Source organism: Populus alba, chromosome 10 (genome assembly GCF_005239225.2).
Source record: "Populus alba chromosome 10, ASM523922v2, whole genome shotgun sequence".
In the NCBI taxonomy this organism is placed as follows: Eukaryota; Viridiplantae; Streptophyta; class Magnoliopsida; order Malpighiales; family Salicaceae; genus Populus; species Populus alba.
The window spans coordinates 14583770-14603903 of record NC_133293.1 but is presented as its reverse complement, the minus strand read 5'-3'; the positions used below and the strand labels follow the sequence as shown (position 1 = coordinate 14603903).

The 20134-nt window shown below is 33.2% G+C and overlaps 3 protein-coding genes across 5 annotated transcripts; all 3 read right to left on the bottom strand.

The window, feature by feature from the left end:
* Positions 1-6076: 6076 nt before the first annotated feature.
* On the bottom strand, positions 6077-7499 carry LOC118046848 (cytosolic sulfotransferase 12). Its single transcript, XM_035055910.2, has one exon. It carries the CDS (start codon positions 7398-7400, stop codon positions 6411-6413), a length of 990 nt encoding a protein of 329 aa, XP_034911801.1. The 5' UTR covers positions 7401-7499; the 3' UTR covers positions 6077-6410.
* Positions 7500-11209: 3710 nt separating this feature from the next.
* On the bottom strand, positions 11210-12668 carry LOC118046852 (cytosolic sulfotransferase 12). The gene has a single exon (XM_035055924.2). It carries the CDS (start codon positions 12520-12522, stop codon positions 11533-11535), a length of 990 nt encoding a protein of 329 aa, XP_034911815.1. The 5' UTR covers positions 12523-12668; the 3' UTR covers positions 11210-11532.
* A 1071-nt stretch (positions 12669-13739) lies between these two features.
* On the bottom strand, positions 13740-17110 carry LOC118046862 (uncharacterized). 3 transcript variants are annotated; one of them, XM_035055952.2, is made up of 8 exons: positions 16952-17110; positions 16719-16840; positions 16242-16321; positions 15922-16063; positions 15694-15843; positions 15162-15363; positions 14366-14467; positions 13740-14264 (listed from the first exon to the last, which is right to left on the bottom strand). In XM_035055952.2, the coding sequence occupies exons 1-7, from the start codon at positions 17034-17036 to the stop codon at positions 14367-14369; spliced, it is 882 nt and encodes a 293-aa protein (XP_034911843.1). In that variant the 5' UTR covers positions 17037-17110; the 3' UTR covers positions 13740-14264; position 14366. The 3 variants fall into 3 exon arrangements, with proteins under 3 accessions (XP_034911843.1, XP_034911850.1, XP_073268264.1); XM_035055959.2 differs by having other exon boundaries at positions 13740-14467; XM_073412163.1 differs by having other exon boundaries at positions 13740-14467; positions 16719-16850; positions 16952-17084.
* Between the last annotated feature and the right edge of the window lie 3024 nt (positions 17111-20134).

Genomic DNA, 20134 nt, shown 5'->3' with positions numbered 1-20134 from the left:
AGCGCAGTGAGTGGCCTCACAACTGCCTTCTCCGGCTGCAGAAAGAACTAGCTCCTAGTCTCAGTCCTAGCCTGGGCTGGCCAGCTCCACCAATCTATAGCAGCAAGAGAAATGCCGGGATCGATGGTGAAAATGAGAGAGAGAGAGAGCAAGTTGGTGTTGTGACAGCTGTCGGAGCAGTGATGGGCGCCAAATTCGGATTTTGAAGGACGTTTTATTCGACGGCTGTGTCCTTATGTTTGTTTCCGTGGGAAATTTCACCTCCCTTCTCAACACAAAACACAAAACTACTGTTCCTCGGTTCTGAAACTCGTACCAAGTGTGGGGCCGGTTAAATTTATACGGTTAGATTTGCTGCTGAAATTATTATAAATTTCAATTTATTTTTATTGATTCATAAACTGCGCAGGAATAAACATGTGATCATCAACATGTCACTTCTTGATATTTAAGAACAATATCCCCGGATATGCTGGTGTATTAATATTTTTAAAAAAATATTATCAGATATTCATTATATTCTAAGCACATGATTACTTTTTTTATTTTAAAATATATTAATAATGCCTGAATATTTTCTTTATATTAAAGAAAAACTAAACCGACTTGCAGCATCTAAAACGATGCTCAAACTAACTTTCAATCCCCCCCCCCTTGAATATGGCTTTGCCCGGCACAAAAGCCACTTGAGTCCTGATAAATTACTGAAATTAAACGTGCTAGGACCTTTTAAGATCCTTCTGAAAAATCATGTTAGATTTGTTAGTTGAGAGGTGGGTATTCAGGGGCCTGCCTTCGATTTTTTTTTAATTTTTTTTATATCAAATTGGGCACAATAAAAAGGTTGAACGAACAACCTAATGGTCTCTGCGCGCCCCTGTCATGACATGTGTAGTTATGGTCATTTAATGTATAGTTTGCTGCCTGAATTAATGAATTTCACCATGTGATCGCCTTGTATTGATTGTTTTGCTTTTGTACCAAACCTTCCATGACCAGATTCATGTTAGAAATAGCACTGGTGATAATTTTGCCCAGCCACCAGGCAGCCTGTATGCCTTGAAAAAATGATACGATCACACGGTATACGGCCCTCGCTTTCAGTACACTAGGCATTTAATCGTAGAATAACGGGATGATGTGGACTGCCTAGCGGAGAAGGGACCACGATTTACACGTTGAGCTGCATACTTCATTCTGATGGTTGGGCACAGGGTTTAGGTGGGGAGACAACACGATAGCCTTTTGTCAGAGTAGGAATAGCGATCTTTACTTGTACACCGACCAAACCACGCTATTTCCTTTTTTCACAGTAACTAAACCATGAAGGTTTCTGTCCTTTTTTTTTTCTTTTTAGTTACAGTTGTCTTATTGGTTGTGTACTTGATATCAAAAGCAGCAGTAGATCTATTTATTTTTGTATTTTAAAAATTTTTAAAAAAAAATTTAATTTTTTTTATTAACTTTAAATTAATATATTTTTAGTATTTTTAAATTATTTTAATATGTTGATATCAAAAATGATTTTTAAAAAATAAAAAATATCATTGATACATATTTTAATACAAAAAATATTTGAAAAGCAACTATAACAACACTGACAAAAAATTTTTTTATCAGACTAAACAGAGTTTATATCCAAAACCAGATGGGTGCATTTAACACTGTCAAAGTTTTTTTATTTTTATTCAATTGCATTCTCTCTTTGTCTAGTTTAATGACTAATTTTTCAAAATTTGTTCGGTAAAAATAAAATTCAAAGTAAATGAATCAGAGTGTAAAAAAAAAAAAAAAAACTCACGGCAAATCTAAAAATTAAAAATAGATTATTTTTTCAACCTTATATCTTCCTTTTAATCCTTTATAGTCCTTTAAAATATCCCCTCACTTATTTATTTTCAAAAAATATCAGGGTTGACGACCTAGTTACATTTTAAAGAAACGAGCCCATGCTCGAGCTTACCTTTACAGGCCTGCGCGCTAGCCCTCTTAAACGGATCTGGCACAAGAAAGCTGGGTTGTTTTTTTTTGGAAATTTTGTTTTTACATCTGTAGTTATAAATAAATTTAAAATTTATACTTAAATAAATACACATTGTCTTTGATTTTTTTTCGTATTTAGTTTTTTTTTTTTTAAATAGTGGTTGTTTTTCAAGTATCTTGTATATGTTTGATTGTTTAATAGATTTGTTTTTAATTTATCTACAATTTTCTTATGTAATTGAATCTTATTTTTTTAAAATATAAAATATTTATTTTTCTGCATTCATATATAGCTAGAAACGGGAGATTGTGAATAATTGCAGTAAAATATTGGTTTTACAGGGAAAATAAAAATTAGTTCCCTTTTCCCATGGCCACCCCTTTAAAACTGATGTCACCGAAATCTGTCCAGAAAAAAAAAAAAAAAAAAAGAGTAAGGCGGCAAAATATAGAAAAGCTCAACTGGCATTGCAAGAAATGCATTAGTTATCCGTCTTTCTCAAATATTAAATTTATTTTTTAAAATTTTATTGTTTTTAAAAATTATTTTTTAAAATTATTTTATGATATTAACACATCAAAATAATATGAAAATATTAAAAAATATTAATTTAAAATAAAAATAAAATAATTTTTTAAAAAATATTTTTAAAATATAAAAATAAACAGTAAATTTGTTTAGCTGCCAACGTGTAACTGCCATTATTGCTTACTGATCACTGGATCATCAAATAAATTCCAAAAAAAACAGATTTTTTTTAAATTTTGTTATTTTTATTCCATTCAAATCCGACGAGGGTTGAGGTGTTGAATTTCATACTCTGCCAACTAACACTTTCACCTTCCATTTGATAAATGCGTCAGCTCAGAGACTGTAGAGTGTGGCCTTGAACAAACGTGATTAAGGCGAGCAAAACATGTATAAAAGATTGGTCTGGTAGCTAAAGAGGTCACTCCCTACCATAATATATCATGTTTGAATTTTAGTTAAGCACGTTACCCTAACCTTTTTTATTTTAAAAAATATAAAAATTTAACTCATATACAAGTTTATTTTATATCTTTATATCTATCTTTTTCAACCAAGCATGTTGTTGTTTTTATTATTCATCTCTTTTCTATTTCAATATTAAAAAATATAATAATATTTTAAATTCTCCATTCAAATCATTACACTTGAAACATTAAATTTTAAAAAAATCATGAAATTCAATACTAAAAAAACTAAATATTTATAACTATATAAGAGGATTTTAACAAATATCAACAATTTAAGAAATAAAAACAAAAAATTACTATAAGTGATATTGTTAATAACTAATATCATCACTACTATTATTATTATTATTATGACAACCATTGTTATTTATATCATTATTAAACTTGTTGATGTTGTTGTTATTATTAGTATTAAAAAATTATTATTATTATTATTGTACTTATCACTGTTACTGCAACAATTATTATTAATAATTTTATTATTATCACTGGTTTTCTTCTTCAACTTCTCTCTCATATTATCATTGTTATTTGTAGTAGTAGAGCAACAACAATATTTTCACCACCGTAACAATAATTATTATTATTACAAACATCATTATTTTTTAATATTAATCTAAAGATATTTTTAGCAACATTTATATTTGCTCTATCATAAATACATGATATTATGAAACAGAATATTCAAGATAATATTAATCTGCAGAATATTTATGGAAGGAAAATATTAAATATATGTTAATTAGCCTGAAAGGTAATTGAAATTCTCTTTCGACCAACCAATTAAAAATTCATATCCTGTATTCCAGACCAAACATAACTACAGTACATTCCTGTTCCGTGTACTGATATTGCTTGTTTGTATGGTAAAATCGTGTTTTTGAGTTTTTTTTTTAAAAACATTTACTTTAAATTATTTTTTCTCGTGTTGTTTAAAATTATTTTAATATACTAGATATTAAAAATAAAAAAAAATTATTTTCATATATTTTTTTAAAAAATAATAAAATAACATACACCATGATTCTAAACACACTAATTATCTTGTTTCCCTATTACGTCTCATTTATCCTGTCTCCATATTTTGACCCAGAAGGCTCACGAGGACCCAAGAAAATAGTGGGCTGGAGCCCATTAGTTGGCTGCTGACAATCAGAGAAACTGCCTGGCCGGAGCGCATCGTTGATTGGGCTCGAGGAATTGAAACTGATCGTCCAAATTCATTCGCTCTAGAAAGCCCAAAGCAGCATTTTTCAGTTGTAGAGTGGAAGATGTGAGTTGTGGGCTTTGACAGCTGGGTCTATAAATTATTTGAGAACTGGGCTCTCGTCCAGTTCACTTTCGTAGCTACTTACTTTGACGGAGCCGTAGCTCGTGAAACTAGAGAGCATCAACCTACAGGGGCGCCAAGCGAGCAGACGAAACGAGATAGAATAGCATTGAAGAAATAAAAAAAATAGACTATACCTGATTTTTTAATTTTAAGATTACAATAATTTTATAGAAAATAAAATAAAATAAATTATAAAATTTAATTTTTAATTATATAAAATAAAAAAATGAAAGAAAAGAAAAGAAAAAAAAGAAAAGAAATTAAACTCTTCAAACCAACCAACTAAGCTATGAACTTTCTGTTTTAAAATTATTTTTTTAATTACATGATAAAAAATAGATGATAAAATAATTAGATTTTATTATAAAAAAATACCTTTTTAGACCTATGAATCGAGACAGGCCAAAGTTATATTACTAACCTCGCAAACTGGATAATTGACTTTACAAAAGTTATTAAACTAGTTTTTTTAAAATTATTTTTTATTTAACTAATTTTTTTTTTTAAATAGACTATATTGCATTGTTAAGATATTTTTTAATATCAACCCAATGCTAAAATATTTTTTTATATTGCAATGACAATGTAAAAAATAAATTATTAACTCTAAATTCAACATAAAGTAGAAAGACTAAGTAAAAAAAAATGGTAAAAAAAAACTATAAATTACTATTGTTGTCCATTAAATTTAAATGCTGTAGTTTCACCTTCCGGCTTAACACTTCATACTTAATAATAATGACAATGATAAAGCACAAATCGACAAAATCACCTGAAAAGTAGAACTTACCTTTCCTTTATTATTATTATTTTATTATTAATGATTGAGCACAAATCGACAAAATCACCTGAAAAGTAGACTTTCCTTTCCTTTATTATTATTATTATTATTATTATTATTATTTTGGAACGGAGTTCCTAATCATTGACTTACTAATCATTATCAACTCGCTCACAGATTGAACATTTCAAGTTCACGAGCCACCGAACATTTCAATTTATGTTGCCGTCGAGTAATTACATACCTAATCATCAGTGTTGCCCATCATATATAACCAATAACCTTAACTTCGGATTGTAATTATGCATTCTCCACTGCGAAATGAGTGACTATATATAAACACACACACACATACCAGGACACCTGATAGTGGATTTTATATTTTAAAAATAGAATAGTTTGCTAAAATTCCTGGAAAATAATACTTATTAAAAAATATTTAAAAAATAATATAGTTTAAACACTGCTCATGTTTTAGAATATTATTCTTGTACACAAATATTATTGAAATAATGATCACATTTCAAAATATATTTTTCTATACATATATTATTTCAAATGGGAATTGTTTAGTGAATGTTTAAGGATATATATATCTTGCAAATTAATTAACCTAATAAAAATCAATAAAATAATTTACAAAGATGCAATACTCAAAAAATAAGATTCAAGATCAAATAACAAAAAAGAAAAGAAATTATTACTCAAAACACACCTTCCACGATGAATCATCATAAAATTTTGGATTGATTTTATATACATGTTAATTAAATTGTGAGAGACATGATTTTTATAATAACTGTTAGTGTTTAAGCATTAATTTTAATATGTTTAAATTATGTTATTTTTTCAAATTTTTTATAACATGTGTTTCGTTTCTAAAACTTTTATAAAAACGCATTAGAATTCTAAAATACCCCCTTGTAGTGATAAACTTGTCATTTAAAGGATCGTCCATCCTTTACACCAAGAAATTGTAGTAACCAACACAACCTGGGTTCATAAAAACAATTATAAACACGCAAGAATACAAAGCATGGAGCAATGACAGGATACTCACTAGGGATGCATTAATAAGTTTGGTGACGTAGCAGTCAACAACTCAAATATATTAACACCCCAGAATATCACGTGTAATCTGCCTTGATAATTAAAGACATGTTCTGCTCGTTCCCCATGCCATTATTGCAGACAGTTTTGATTGAAAATAATAGTGCAACACATGATAAATGGCCTAGATGCTGACCACAGCTTAACAACACAAGATGCATGGTGATAAAAAGTAAAGAAAGATGGTGCGGCCTTCGTGACGAACTAGAACTTTAAACCATGACAATGCAACTTCTGCTCAGTGATCATGTCAATTTTTTCCACCATCTCAGCCGTGAGATAATTCACGGAATCGCCAACTTCGCCTCGCCGAAAAAAGGCCTGATGCTCCTCTCCGGAATGCAGCCTTCCGATGCTATTCACTTCTAAATTGCTCAGGTTTTCAAAACTACACAGCTCCAAAATTTCATCCAAGACACCGCTGTTCTCTTCTTCGAGGGAAAATGGACACCCCAGGAATTCAGACAGTCTCCTCAATTGAATCCTGGGCTCCCTTTTCATTTCCTCGTACTTCAAGAAAAATACCCTGTGAGGCCTTTCCACGCTCTCCTTCCAATAGCCCAAAACATGGTCCCAAAATGGCCCGTACAAACTCACTCCCCTACAGAATTTATCGAGGGTCTCTTCAAGTGAACGAGCACCCCAATCAACGGGTTTCAACTTGTTAGTGAAGTGCCAAAGGGACACGAAAGTGTCCTTAGGATTCCTACACAAGTAAACAAGCTTGCAATCAGAGTCCTCCACAGATCTGGGAAGTGACAAGAGTGGGAGATGAGTTGAAAACAGCCTAGGAAAAGTGAAGTTGGTGAAGTCAAGATTCTCTTTGCCAATGTATTCCATCTCCAAGAAAGGCACAAGACCGTGAGGGTTGTTAGTGAGCAAAGGGTGTTGTTTAGTGTCAGGAAAGGAAACCCGGTTCACCAAGGCAAACATCACGGCCTTTAACCAAGTAGAGCCTGATTTAGGAGTGGTGACAAGAAAGATATCGCCATCTTGGGCTTGGAAGTGTTTTTGGCAAGCTAGGACCCCTTGAAGTTGCCTAGTTGAGTGCCAAAAACCTTGGTATTGATGGACATGTTTTGCAAGCCAGCCTTTCTCGGTGGGCATAGAGGCTATCAAGTCTTTGAATTCCTGGGAGGTTTCATTTTCTTGCAAGAATACTGGAAGAGAAAGAGATTGCTCGGGGCTTGCCATTGTAGCTCAAGAAGGAGTGCTTTGAGATTTTTAGGGTTGAGTGATATATTTAAGCTGATCCTTGTATCATTCCCGTTAACATTATATAGACCTGTAAGAACCCACCTCATACTTTCAATGATATGATGAGAAATAAATAAAAAACAAAATAATATATACAAAAGTACAGAAGCAGCCAAGGGAGAGGGTGAACTTGTGCCTACAACCCTTGACCTTTGGTTCCTTTTAAGATCCTCCTGAAAACCATGTTCGATTTGTTAGTTGAGAGGCTGCTATGCACAGATCCGCCTTCATTTTTTTATATCAAATTGGGTACAATAAAAAGGTTGGACGAAAAACCTTATGGTCTCTGTGCACCCTTGCCATGACACGTGTTGTTATGGCAATTATTTAATCTATATTTTGCTGCGTGAATTAATGAATTTCACCATGTGATCGCCTTGTATTGATTGTTACCATTTTGCTCCAAACTTTCTATGAACAAATTCATATTGGAAATAGCAGTGACAATAATTTTGCCCAGCGGCCAAGCAACATATATGCCTTTAAAAAATGATATGATCACACGGGATACGGCCCTCGCTTTCAGTACATAAGGCATTTAATCGTAGAATAACAGGTTGGTGTGGACTGCCTAGCTAGAGCTTATCAAATTTATTTTTAAAAGGGCCAGATATAAATATTCAGGAATTGTTTTTTTCTTTGGGTCTAAAAAGAAAACTTCTGAACACCAGGTTTTCGATTTTATTTTCTTGACGTGGATAATAGGCATATTTCAACTAGGTTGAAATTGTTTAATGCCTTTATGCATCTCGATCATCACTTCAGTGGCACATTTAATGTTTCAGAGATTATTTTACTCATACAACTAAAAAAAAAAAGGTTATTTAAAGGAATAAAGAATGATATTTTAATATCCCAGAGCTAGTATGTGAAGTTAATTTGAAGGTATTTTTAGCAACATTTATATCTGCTCTATCATAGGTATATGATATCATGAAACAGAATATTCAAGATAATATTAATGTGCAGAATATTCATGGAAGGAAAACATTAAATATATGCTAATTAGTCTGGAAGGTAATTAAAACTCTTTCAACTAACCAATTAAAATTCACATCCTGAATTCCAAACCAAAAATAACTGCATTATGTTCTGTTACATGTGTTGTGGCACTGTTTGTTTGTGTGACAGACCGTGTTTGAGATTGTTTTAATGTATTAATATAAAAAATAAAAAATATTATTTTAATATAATTCTAAAAATAGCATTTTAAAAAACAATATATACTGTAATTCTAAACACGCTAATTATCTCATCTCTGTTATTATATCTCATTTATTCTATCTACGACAGTGTTTGGAAACATAATTGAATTTATATTTTCTAAAAATATAAAGAAAAAAAATTAGTTTAAAATTAATTTATTTTTTATTTTTAGATTGTTTTGAAATATTGATGTTAAAAAATAATTTTAAAAATATAAAATAAAAATTTTTTTAATACAATTATAAATTAAAAATAATTTAAATCATAATTACTATTCCACTTCTAAACACATCAACCTGTAGCACAGGAAGGGTGGCTAAAATGAGAGGGGAGGGTAGACATATTTTGACCCAGCAAGCTCACGAGGACCCAAGAAAATAGTGGGCTGGAGCCCATTAATCGGCTCCTGACAATTACAGAAACTGCCAGGCCGGAGTGAACCGTTGACTGGGCTCTAGGAATTGAAAATGATCGTCCAAATTCACTCGCTCTAGAAAGCCCAGAGCAGCTTTTTTCAGTTGTAAAGTGGAAGATGTGATTTGTGGGCTTTGACACTTGGATCTATAAATTATTTGAGAGCTGGGCTCTCGTCCAGTTCCCTTTTTGTAGCTACTTCGTTTGACGGAGCCGTAGCCCGTGAAGCTAAAGAACATCAACCTACAAGGGTGCCGAGCGAGCAGCCGAAACTAGATAGAATAGCCTTGAAGAAATAAATAAATAAATAGAATATGATAATTTTAACGAAAATAAAATAAATTCAATTTTTAATTTGATAAAAAAATAATTAAACTCTTCAAACCTACAAACTGATACATGGACTTTCTAAAATTTAATAATATTTTTTAAAAAATTTATTAAGTTTTATTAAAAAATATCCCGTTGGACGTGCAAACCAAGAAATACAAGGTTATATTTTCAAGCTTGTAAATTGGACAATTAACTCTACAAAGCTTAAATTAGTTTTTTTTCAAAAGCATTTTTTATTTAAGTAAATATTTTTAAAAATAAACCATAATTCATTGCTAGAATATTTTTTAATATCAACCATATGTTAAAAATATTTTTTATACTGAAATAACTATATAAAAATAAATTATTAACTCTAAATTCAATACAAATTTGAAGATTAAGTAAAAAAAATAACAAAAAAAGAAAAAATTGCTCAAAATAATACAAAAAAATAAAAAAGCACACTATAAATTACTATCGTTGTCCATTAAATGGTGTAGTATCAACTTCCGGCTTTACACTTCATACTTAATAATAATAAAGCACAAATTGACTTTGAAATCACCTGAAAAGTAGACTTACCTTTCCTTTATTATTATTATTAATATTTGACGTATTAATAATCAATGCACTCAGAGGTTGAACTAGTATATTGTTATATTTTCCAAATTCAAGAGTCACCAAACATTTCAATTTACGAGTGACTCTATATAAACACAAACACATTGTGGATTTTTTTTTCGAAATAGAATAGTTTACCGAAAGTTCTAGGACAAAAACACAACATGTGAAAAAAATATTTGAAAAATAATATAGTTTTAACATGTACATGTTTTAGAATATTATTTTATATATAAATTTTATCTAGAATAAAAATATATATTTTCTGGTACAACTTTAAATAAAAGTCAATTAAATAATTTATAAAAATTCAATAGCCAACAAATAAGATTTAAGATCAAATGGTTAAGAAAAAAAAGGTAATTGAAAACACATTTTGACTACTGGATATTCATAAAATTTTAGGTTAATTTTTTATATGTTAATTAAATTAAAAGATACATTATTTTTATATAAGAATTATGATTTCCAGGTTATAGTGAACCACTATTCTCAATAAAAGTTATATTTAAATTGTATTATATTTTCAAAAAAAAATTAATATATGTTTCTTTTTCAAAACTTTTATGAAATCGAGTTAGAATTCTAAAATACCCCCTTGTAGTGATAAACTTGTCATTTAAAGGATCGTCCATTTTACACCAAGAAATTGTAGTAACCAACACAAACTGGGTTCATAAAAATAATTGTAAACAAGCAAGATTGCAAAGCATAGAGCAATGGCAGGAAACTCACTAGGGATACGTTAATAAGTTTGGTCACGTAGCAATCAGCAAATCAAACATATTAAAACACTAGAATATCGTGCGTAAGCATGCAGATCTGCTATGTGCATAATTTTAAGATCTTGTCTGGTTTAAGGTGCAGATTTTAAGTTTTGATCAGGTTAGTTAGGTTATTTTTTTTTTTAAAATCAAAACATCATCGTTTTAGTAAAAAAAATAAAAATTAACAGGTTTGCAGTCGGGTATTGACCGGATCTTGCCGGGTCAACCGAGTCACACTGAGTTTTTTTTTTCCTGTTTTTTTTTAACCCAGTTCAGTTCCTGTCCAAAATCGGCCGGAAAAACCTGCCAAACCAGACCAGATTTTAAAACTATGGCTCAGCGCTCATGCTTCCCTCGTCAGTACTGTAGCTTACAATGACCATGCATGCCATTATTGCTTACAGTTTTGATTGACAACAATAGTGAAACATATGATAAATGGCCTAGATGTTGACCAACTTAACAACAAAAGATGCATGGTGATAAACAGTAAAGAAAGATGGTGCGGCGCATTTGAGGTCTTGGTCTAGTGGTGGAAGGGGCTTATTCCCTTCTTCTGCACCAGGGTTCAAACCTTGCTGTGCACGCCTGTCACCCCTACGGTGCCTTACATGTTCATTGGGTTTCCAGGATGTTCAGTTGATCGCGGGATTAGTCGTGGTGCGCGCAAGCTGGTCCGGACATCCACGTAAATAAAAAAAAAAAAAGAAAGAAAGAAAGAAAGATGGTGCGGCCTTCGGAACGAACTAGAACTTTAAACCATGACAATGCAACTTCTGCTCAGTGATCATGTCAAATTTTTCCACCATCTCAGCCGTGAGATAATTCATGGAATCGCCAACTTCGCCTCGCCGAAAAAAGGCCTGATGCTCCTCTCCGGAATGCAGCCTTCCGATGCTATTCACTTCTAAATTGCTCAGGTTTTCAAAACTACACAGCTCTAAAATTTCATCCAAGACACCGCTGTTCTCTTCTTCGAGGGAAAATGGACACCCCAGGAATTCAGACAGTCTCCTCAATTGAATCCTGGGCTCCCTTTTCATTTCCTCGTACTTCAAGAAAAATACCCTGTGAGGCCTTTCCACGCTCTCCTTCCAATAGCCCAAAACATGGTCCCAAAATGGCCCGTACAAACTCACTCCCCTACAGAATTTATCGAAGGTCTCTTCAAGTGAACTAGCACCCCAATCAACGGGTCTCAACTTGTTAGTGAAGTGCCAAAGGGACACGAAAATGTCCTTAGGATTCCTACACAAGTAAACAAGCTTGCAATTAGAGTCCTCCACAGATCTGGGAAGTGACAAGAGTGGGAGATGAGTTGAAAACAGCCTAGGAAAAGTGAAGTTGGTGAAGTCAAGATTCTCTTTGCCAATGTATTCCATCTCCAAGAAAGGCACAAGACCGTGAGGGTTGTTAGTGAGCAAAGGGTGTTGTTTAGTGTCAGGAAAGGAAACCCGATTCACCAAGGCAAACATCACGGCCTTTAGCCAAGTAGAGCCTGATTTAGGAGTGGTGACAAGAAAGATATCGCCATCTTGGGCTTGGAAGTGTTTTTGGCAAGCCAGAACCCCTTGAAGTTGCCTAGTTGAGTGCCAAAAACCTTGGTATTGATGGAGTTGTTTTGCAAGCCAGCCTTTCTCAGTGGGCATAGAGGCTATCAAGTCTTTGAATTCCTGGGAGGTTTCATTTTCTTGCAAGAATACGGGAAGAGAGAGAGATTGCTCGGGGCTTGCCATTGTAGCTCAAGAAGAAGTGCTTTGAGATTTTTAGGGTTGAGTGATATATTTTGAAAGGGAAATATATTTAAGTTGATCCTTGTATCATTCCCATTTCCAATATATAGACTTGTAAAAACCAACCTCACACTTTCAGTGATATGATGATAAATAAATAAATAACAAAATAATATATACAAAAGTACTGAAGCATGAAAGGGAGAGGTGAACTTGTGCCAATAACTCTGGACGTTTAGATTCTTTCTCCCATCTTTAATGTGAGGAAGTGGGTCAGGTATTGAGGAAGCGACAACCACTAGCAGGCATAGTTGCTCTTTAATTGACAATGAATGGTCTACTCTCATGAAAGAAGTGCCCTTTATGGCTTTAGAAAAAAGAACACATGATTGGATCCTAAGTGACTTGATCAACGCCATTAAGGGAAAGATAAATGATGGATAACCTGTCCTTTGTTATTTTTTGAGCGTCAAACCTCCTAAATTAAGATCATATAAAATTATAAAGGAAGGAAATGACGAGAGCCAATCTACCTAAATAGTAAGCTTTGGAAATAAAAAAGATTAGTAGTTTTGGACATGTATCTTTCTCTTCCCAAACAGAGTGAACAACCAATCCTTCACTCCTCACAGTTCATCCCTCGTACACACCCTAAGAAATCGCAATACATGTCTGGACCACTCCTCATAAACACGCCCTGATGATTCATATAAAGGTTAGGTGCACTTTAACATCGATCCTGGAAATGTCACAGTGCAGGTGGTCCTATCGGATATACTTAAACAACGTGATCGTCTGGTATTGGCACAGTGCAGGTGGCCCGAGCCATTTTCTGATCCTTGAGCTACAGGTGTAATTGACAATGATCCTTGGGCTACTCTAATAAACGAAGTGCCCTTTAGGGCTTTAGAAAAAGAACACATGATTTGATCCCAAGTGACTTGATCAACGCTATAACGGGAAGCCTGTGGTTTATTCTAGGCACATTGATCTCTTAAAGATGCAAAAGTTCACTTATGATTGACAATTATATTCAAAATGAGAACAATGTTGCATTATTTTATGTAAAGCAGCCTTTGCTCGCGCACTATAGAGAGAAGGGTCGCTATCCAGCCACCAAGACCACTCCTGCGGGTCCAGCGGGTTCTTTATCATATTGCGCATGGTAATATGATATGTCCGTGCGGAAGAATGCAGTCCACATAGATTTCTTCATACCCTAAACCTGAAGCCCAGAATGATCGTGCATAGAAGAAGATGTTTAACAAGTAAACCAGGGCAAGCTGTTCCGAATCGATAAGTTGCCTGCCATGATTTTCAAGTTCGCAATGTAAAATTACCAAGATTTACACTATCTTACACAATTGGAAAACTCTGGGATAAACAGAAAGGGAGCGTTTCAAAGTTCTCATTTTAAGCATCGTGTCATTTGATCTTTGGAAGGATTTCACTGCTTCAAATTCAAGCATTAGCAGCACAGTTACTTGCAGCTCCTTTCAAACTCTTCGAGGAACTATTTCCCTTAAGGTCCAGCAAATTATGTCTGCCTCTTTGCAACACCATGACTGTCTATCACAAATATTGCTGCATATGAACAAACTAGATTTCCTAGGAAGTAGATTTGCAAGGCAGGGGAGGAGGTCACGTGTACAAATCTTGCCCCCATAAGTGATTCAAAATCTTTCCATTGGCAAGGAAAAAAAAAAAAACATCTCTTCTAAGCATTACTGGACAAAGAGACTGCCCTGCATCAGGGGAAAATCCAGTGCAACTAGCATAAAATTAACCAAAAAAAAGGTACCGTAGGTAGTAAAAAGAGAAAAAAGTATCTCAGAGAAGAAAATACTTTATAATTCGGCATCAGATACCCTCAACAAAAAAGAACTTGGTTCACTGGATCCCAGCAGCGGGGTATATTCAGATCCTCTCACATGGACACCATAGCAAGCTGCAACAATAACATAATTAAACGATGCAGTAAAACCTGAATAGAAACATATGGAGGCAAAGTCTTCTCTGCCATTTTCTAGCTCAATTGAAAAAAAATTTACAGCCTGATACCATATGCTCATCCAAGATAATAGGTGTAAATACCAATACACTATTGTTTAATTTCAAAACATGCTGAAATGGAAGAGGACATATACAAGATACCTCCACAAAATCCTGTTTCCTTCACTTACTCTAGGAAATTAAACAGACTCATTCATGGCTTTTTACCGCTATACAAGCATCAAATTATAAGTTATAACATGTCACTTTATTAGAAGTTTGAATAAATGTCTAAACAATGCAGGAAAAAAAAAAAGCATAGATTGACAAGGATGAAAGATGTATCATGCAAAACTGTAACCACCATTGACATGAAAAATCACCATACCATTGTTATATCGTCAATGAGATAAGCAAGCAAACACCAATATAAATACTGCTCAGGTTTAAACAAATTTTTATCAGACTTAGAACACTATACTTTGATTAGTAATTGTCCAATCAGCCTAATTCTATTCACAATTCAATACAAGGAATTCAGGTGTGATACTGCTTCAACGAGTTAACATCTTCTTTACATGTGCACTTGTAAAGTAGGATATGATTAATCACTTTTCACAATTATGAGCAAGCATATTAGAATCAAATACCGTTCTCTATTTTCACCACGCTTTGGAGCATTGTGTCCATCTTTGTTTTCATGTCAGAACTATCATCCATATATGGGACAATAAGGGTCAGCTCCCTGTAGATATCACGAACAAACTGACATATCTTCTTGGCATATTCAAGCTCGCCGTCTGATATTCGCCCAATCGCCAATCGCATCATCTCTCCGGTCAAATCTGCAAGCTGTACCAGAAGACTAAGCACCTCTTCCAACACACACATGGGCGCAATCATGCTATTGAAAGAGTACAACCCCTTGGGGGTTTTTGGTAATCATATATATGCTAGTATATTTTGTCAATGCAGATTTGTTTTTTAGTGCTGGAAGTGTGAGCAGCTTGCTTAGATGATAAAATGACTTTGGTTCACAAGTTACTGTGCAAATATAAATTGCTACACCCTTCAAGTGGTTGATTTCATATACTAGAAATAATAGGCGCTATCACTTAACTGTTCACAATTTCATGTTACAAGATAGAATGTCTGGAATTGGGATATAGTTCAAGCAATTACCCCCAGCAAATAGTCAAGGACATTTATTTGCAAAGGCTCAACGGATGGTTCACTTAGCGGCAACAGAGTAGCATTTATTTCATCCAGATTTAAAAGAGTCCCAGTTCTGCAGAATTTACAGAATGTTGCGGCTTCAACGTATTCCTGTACCTGCAAAGACACCAAGCATAATGAGTTGATACAATACTGCACATCTGGCCTCAATAGGGACAGGGAAAAATATACAACCCCAGGAGAGTATGCTCGTCTTAGCTTCCAGAAATCGGTCCCTTGCAGTTCTTTCACCAACTTGAGCATATACCGTTCTGTCACAGCAGCTAAATCCTTTTCTGCCTTGTCAAGAACTTCGTCTCTGTTGTCCTTACTGATTCTATTATTACATGAAGAATACAACGTTTACAATCCAGTAGAATCACAAAATCAAGAATTTCGAGTGTGTCCTAAAGTGAACCTCAACTGATATCGTATGACCCCAAAAAATGACGTAATCACACCAGGAAGGTCAAAAGCTATTATGACAAGAAAAACCAGATATCCAAAGACGTTACCTATGAACTTGAAATATGACCTTTTTGCTGTTCATGGTGATATCCCGGCTCGCTTTTACCACTCTTTCGCGTTTTTCATTCTACAAGCATACATGATTTCAGTCAAGTGTTACGGAAGCTTCAATAATTTAACAGCAAGAAAATGTATCGAACTACATAATAGTTATCCAAGATCCACTCATGCAAATTGTAGAAGTCATCTTAACAACAATGAAGCTGCCATGACACAGTGTTTGATAATGAAATCAGAGAACTCATCTCATGGACCCGACTCGACCTGACCAGACCCAGATCCATATCGACGGATTTGAAACAGCAATCTCGAATATAAAAATACCTATTTTTTTAATGAAAAATAACCATTCCTTCACGTATTATGTAATAAACAGAAATAATTGCATATTTTCTTAAAATTGAAACATGATAATTAAAATAAAATGGGAAAAAGAACAGAGAGAAAAGGAAATAAATATTTACAAGGTTATTGAGATAATTAGCGTAATTGCCAAAAGCGTCCTTAAAGGAGGAAGAAGAAGACTCTGAAGTGCTGCTCATTGTCCTCGCTCTTTTCGCTGAGCTCTGTAACGCCGCCGCCGTCCCTGCAAATGACTGATTAGTGTTCCATTCAGACATTAATTTTTGTGCTAGGGTTTTTTCTTTCTTTACTGGCAATTTCTCAAAAAATTAAAAAGTTAATAGTAATTAGCTACCTTGATGGAGAAGATGACGTTGGGGTTTATAGGTCATGGTAAAGAGCCAGTGGACAGTATAGGAGGCGAGTCTTGTCAATAACATCTCCTAGCCTTCTTTTCCCGTTTTTTTTTTTTTTGGAACGCTTTCTAGTTTCTCCATCAAAATTTGGAAAAATGCTGCTGCTTCCTTTATTATTATTATTATTATTATTATTATTATTGCAGAATCAAAAGATGTATGGGTGGGCTTATTGATGGACTTTGGACAAGGCCCACCAATTTCGCCCAAGCAGAAATTTAGCTAAATGTCCATGGGCTCCTTGTTCTTCTGTACTGTTACCACCCATTATTATTGTAAAATTATCATAAGAAGGCAACCCAATGTTAACATGCTTCACAATATTGACATCCTTTAAATTTGAGATTATTAATAAAGCATGATAAATTTTTTTCTTGTCTTTCTATGATCTTACTTACTCCATAACATGTTTGATAATGATGTTTTTTTCAAGATCAGCAATGAAAAATAGGTTTCGACAGGCTCCACTCTCATGGAGACTCTGGCCTTTCCTTTGTACTCGTGGGCCTTTTGCCTATATTCATATATCCATGAAGGTTGTTTCTGCTCCTTTAAAAAAGAAAAAAAAGTCACCGGAGCAGGCAGTGACACCGGACGTAGTGATTAACACTGTTTATAGGAGGGAAAAAAGGAAATTGAAGGAGAGGGTCCCCCTTTTCACCGCATACAGTATTTATAAGAAAAATGCTTAAAGGCTACTGTTTGGGTTGCCTGAATCAAGGAACTTCAAATTGCTGTCTTCTAGGTCAAGGTAACACCATGTGTGTGTATTGCTTAAAAAATCTTTATCAAAACAAGCTTTGAAATATGCAACGGGTTGCCCTGAAGACAGTGAGGCTCCAGCAAAAAATGAATGATTGAGTGTTTTAAAAGTCAACGGGAGAACATCGTCTCTTGGTATTATACACGCCGGAAATCACTTGTTCCTTGAGTTCGAAGTTAAAAAAGGACGTAGCAGTTGATATTGGAGATGAATTTAACGGTAGTTTGATAACGTGGGAGTTGTTTTTTTATAAATATATTAAAATAATATTTTTTAATTTTATAAAATTATTTTTTTTAATTTACACATGGAAACCATCTAAAAACATAAAAAATTATTTTAAATTAAAAAATTATTTTTTAAAAAGTGCTATTTGAAACCATAAATGGTGCCTTAAACCCACATAAAAATAAAAATAATGTAGATAACAGTCAGGTTTTGAATTTGTTTTTAAATAATCAATAGTTCAAGTCCTTTTAAGGTCATTGAAAATTTACATGATCGTTAACTTTAAGGTCTGCAGAATTAATCGAGGTGCGCGCAAACTGAATCGAATACTCCATGTTAATAAAAAAAAATATATGTTTTATATATTTTTAAACAGCTTTTTAAAATATATTTAGATTAAAAAAAATCATTTTAATATTTCCTATATGATTTTAAAGATACTATAAAAAAACATCGCCACATGTTTTTTCGATCCAAATAAACCTTTGTAAGAATTCCTCCACCACATTTATGGAACGCATGCTAATCGTGTTATATCTTGTTTCTTATTGGAGCGGATGGGCATTGACCAGTTGCAGTGGAAGTGTCCGATGATTTTTTATACCGTAGAATATGGACGACTTATTATAAATTTATAATATGTAACCAAATATTCGAGCTGGCTCTGTAGAAACGTAGATGCTGCCTTCTCTGTTTTTGGAAGCATTTAGAATAAGGGCTTGTCTTCTTGGGCAGTAGACATCCTTTTCATCCAGTAAAGTCCAAGTCCCAGTATCCCAGCAAATAAACCATGAGAGGTCATTCTCCGAGTGCACGTATAATTTGAATAAAACAATTTTTATTTATTTAAATTGAACAAATATTTTGTGCGTGCGTTAAAGTATTTTTATTATTTTTATAAAAACACTCTGTTCAAAGCAATTGTTTTCTTCCGTCCTGTGTATTTTATTCATCGAGCAATTCAAGGGATTTTACCTCGTAACGGATAAAGTTTATTTAAAAAGCTAAATACCAATGTATAATTCTGTATATTGAAGGTTTATTTTAACAATCCCGAAATAAACAAATCAAAACCTCCCAGCTACATAAACAGGGACGCGGGAAAGATAGCATTTCTGGTCTCTAGTCACCGTCAGCGACATCTAATTCACTTCTCGGTGCAAATTGAACAAAAGAAGCCAACTATTTAGCTTCTCTTCATCTATCTTTGAATTCATTGAAGCTAGCTCGGTCTGTTGTTGTTATTTTGAGCTCGAAAGAGCATCAATGGTGAAAACACATTTTGACTTGTAGCGGCTGTAATTGAGATTGGTGATGACGAAGGGAAAGGGAAATTTTGAAGGAGAAGGCGAAGGTGGTGGATGGTTTATTCGGAGGAAGGGAAAGGATTATTATAAATAATTATTTTTGACATTATTATATGAAAATAATTTGAAAATACTAAAAAAATAATTTGAAACAAATAAAAAAAATAAAATAAAAATTCAAATTTTAAAAAATATTTTTAAAATATAAAAACAAACAAGGTTTTCGAAACCCAAGTTGTGTTGTAGCCGGATTACAATCTTTTTTATCAGGAAAAAAAACATGTGGGTGGACGATGAAAAATCTCAAATATATATTAAAATTTTATATGAAGAAATAAAAAACTAAATTAAATCAAAACAAAATAACTTGTGATCATGGTTCCTTTGCTTTTTATTTATCTAGCTTCACATTATATCGTGGTCTCCTGATGCCCTGCGTTTTAACTCCAATCATGTTGAAATTAGCTTGCTGATGCTTGTTTAACCAAATAAATTCAGACATGATCTAGTTTTCCTGTTCAAAACATAAACTGATTTTTTTAAAAAAAAAAAAAAACACACACAATTTTTTATCATTTTAACCTCTGCCCCCAACTTAAATGCAAAATAATAATTTGTAAAGAAATAAAATAAAAATAAAAATATTCACAAACTGAAACGAAAAGAAGATATAAGGCTAAATACCATGATTAATCTAAATTAAATTGATAAATTTATAGTCTGAGTTATAACATAAACACAACGAGTTAACCCAGTTTGCTCAACCATTTCTCTCATTTCTCTGTCTTTTTTCTTATTTATCGGCCTTAAATTGAATAGCTATA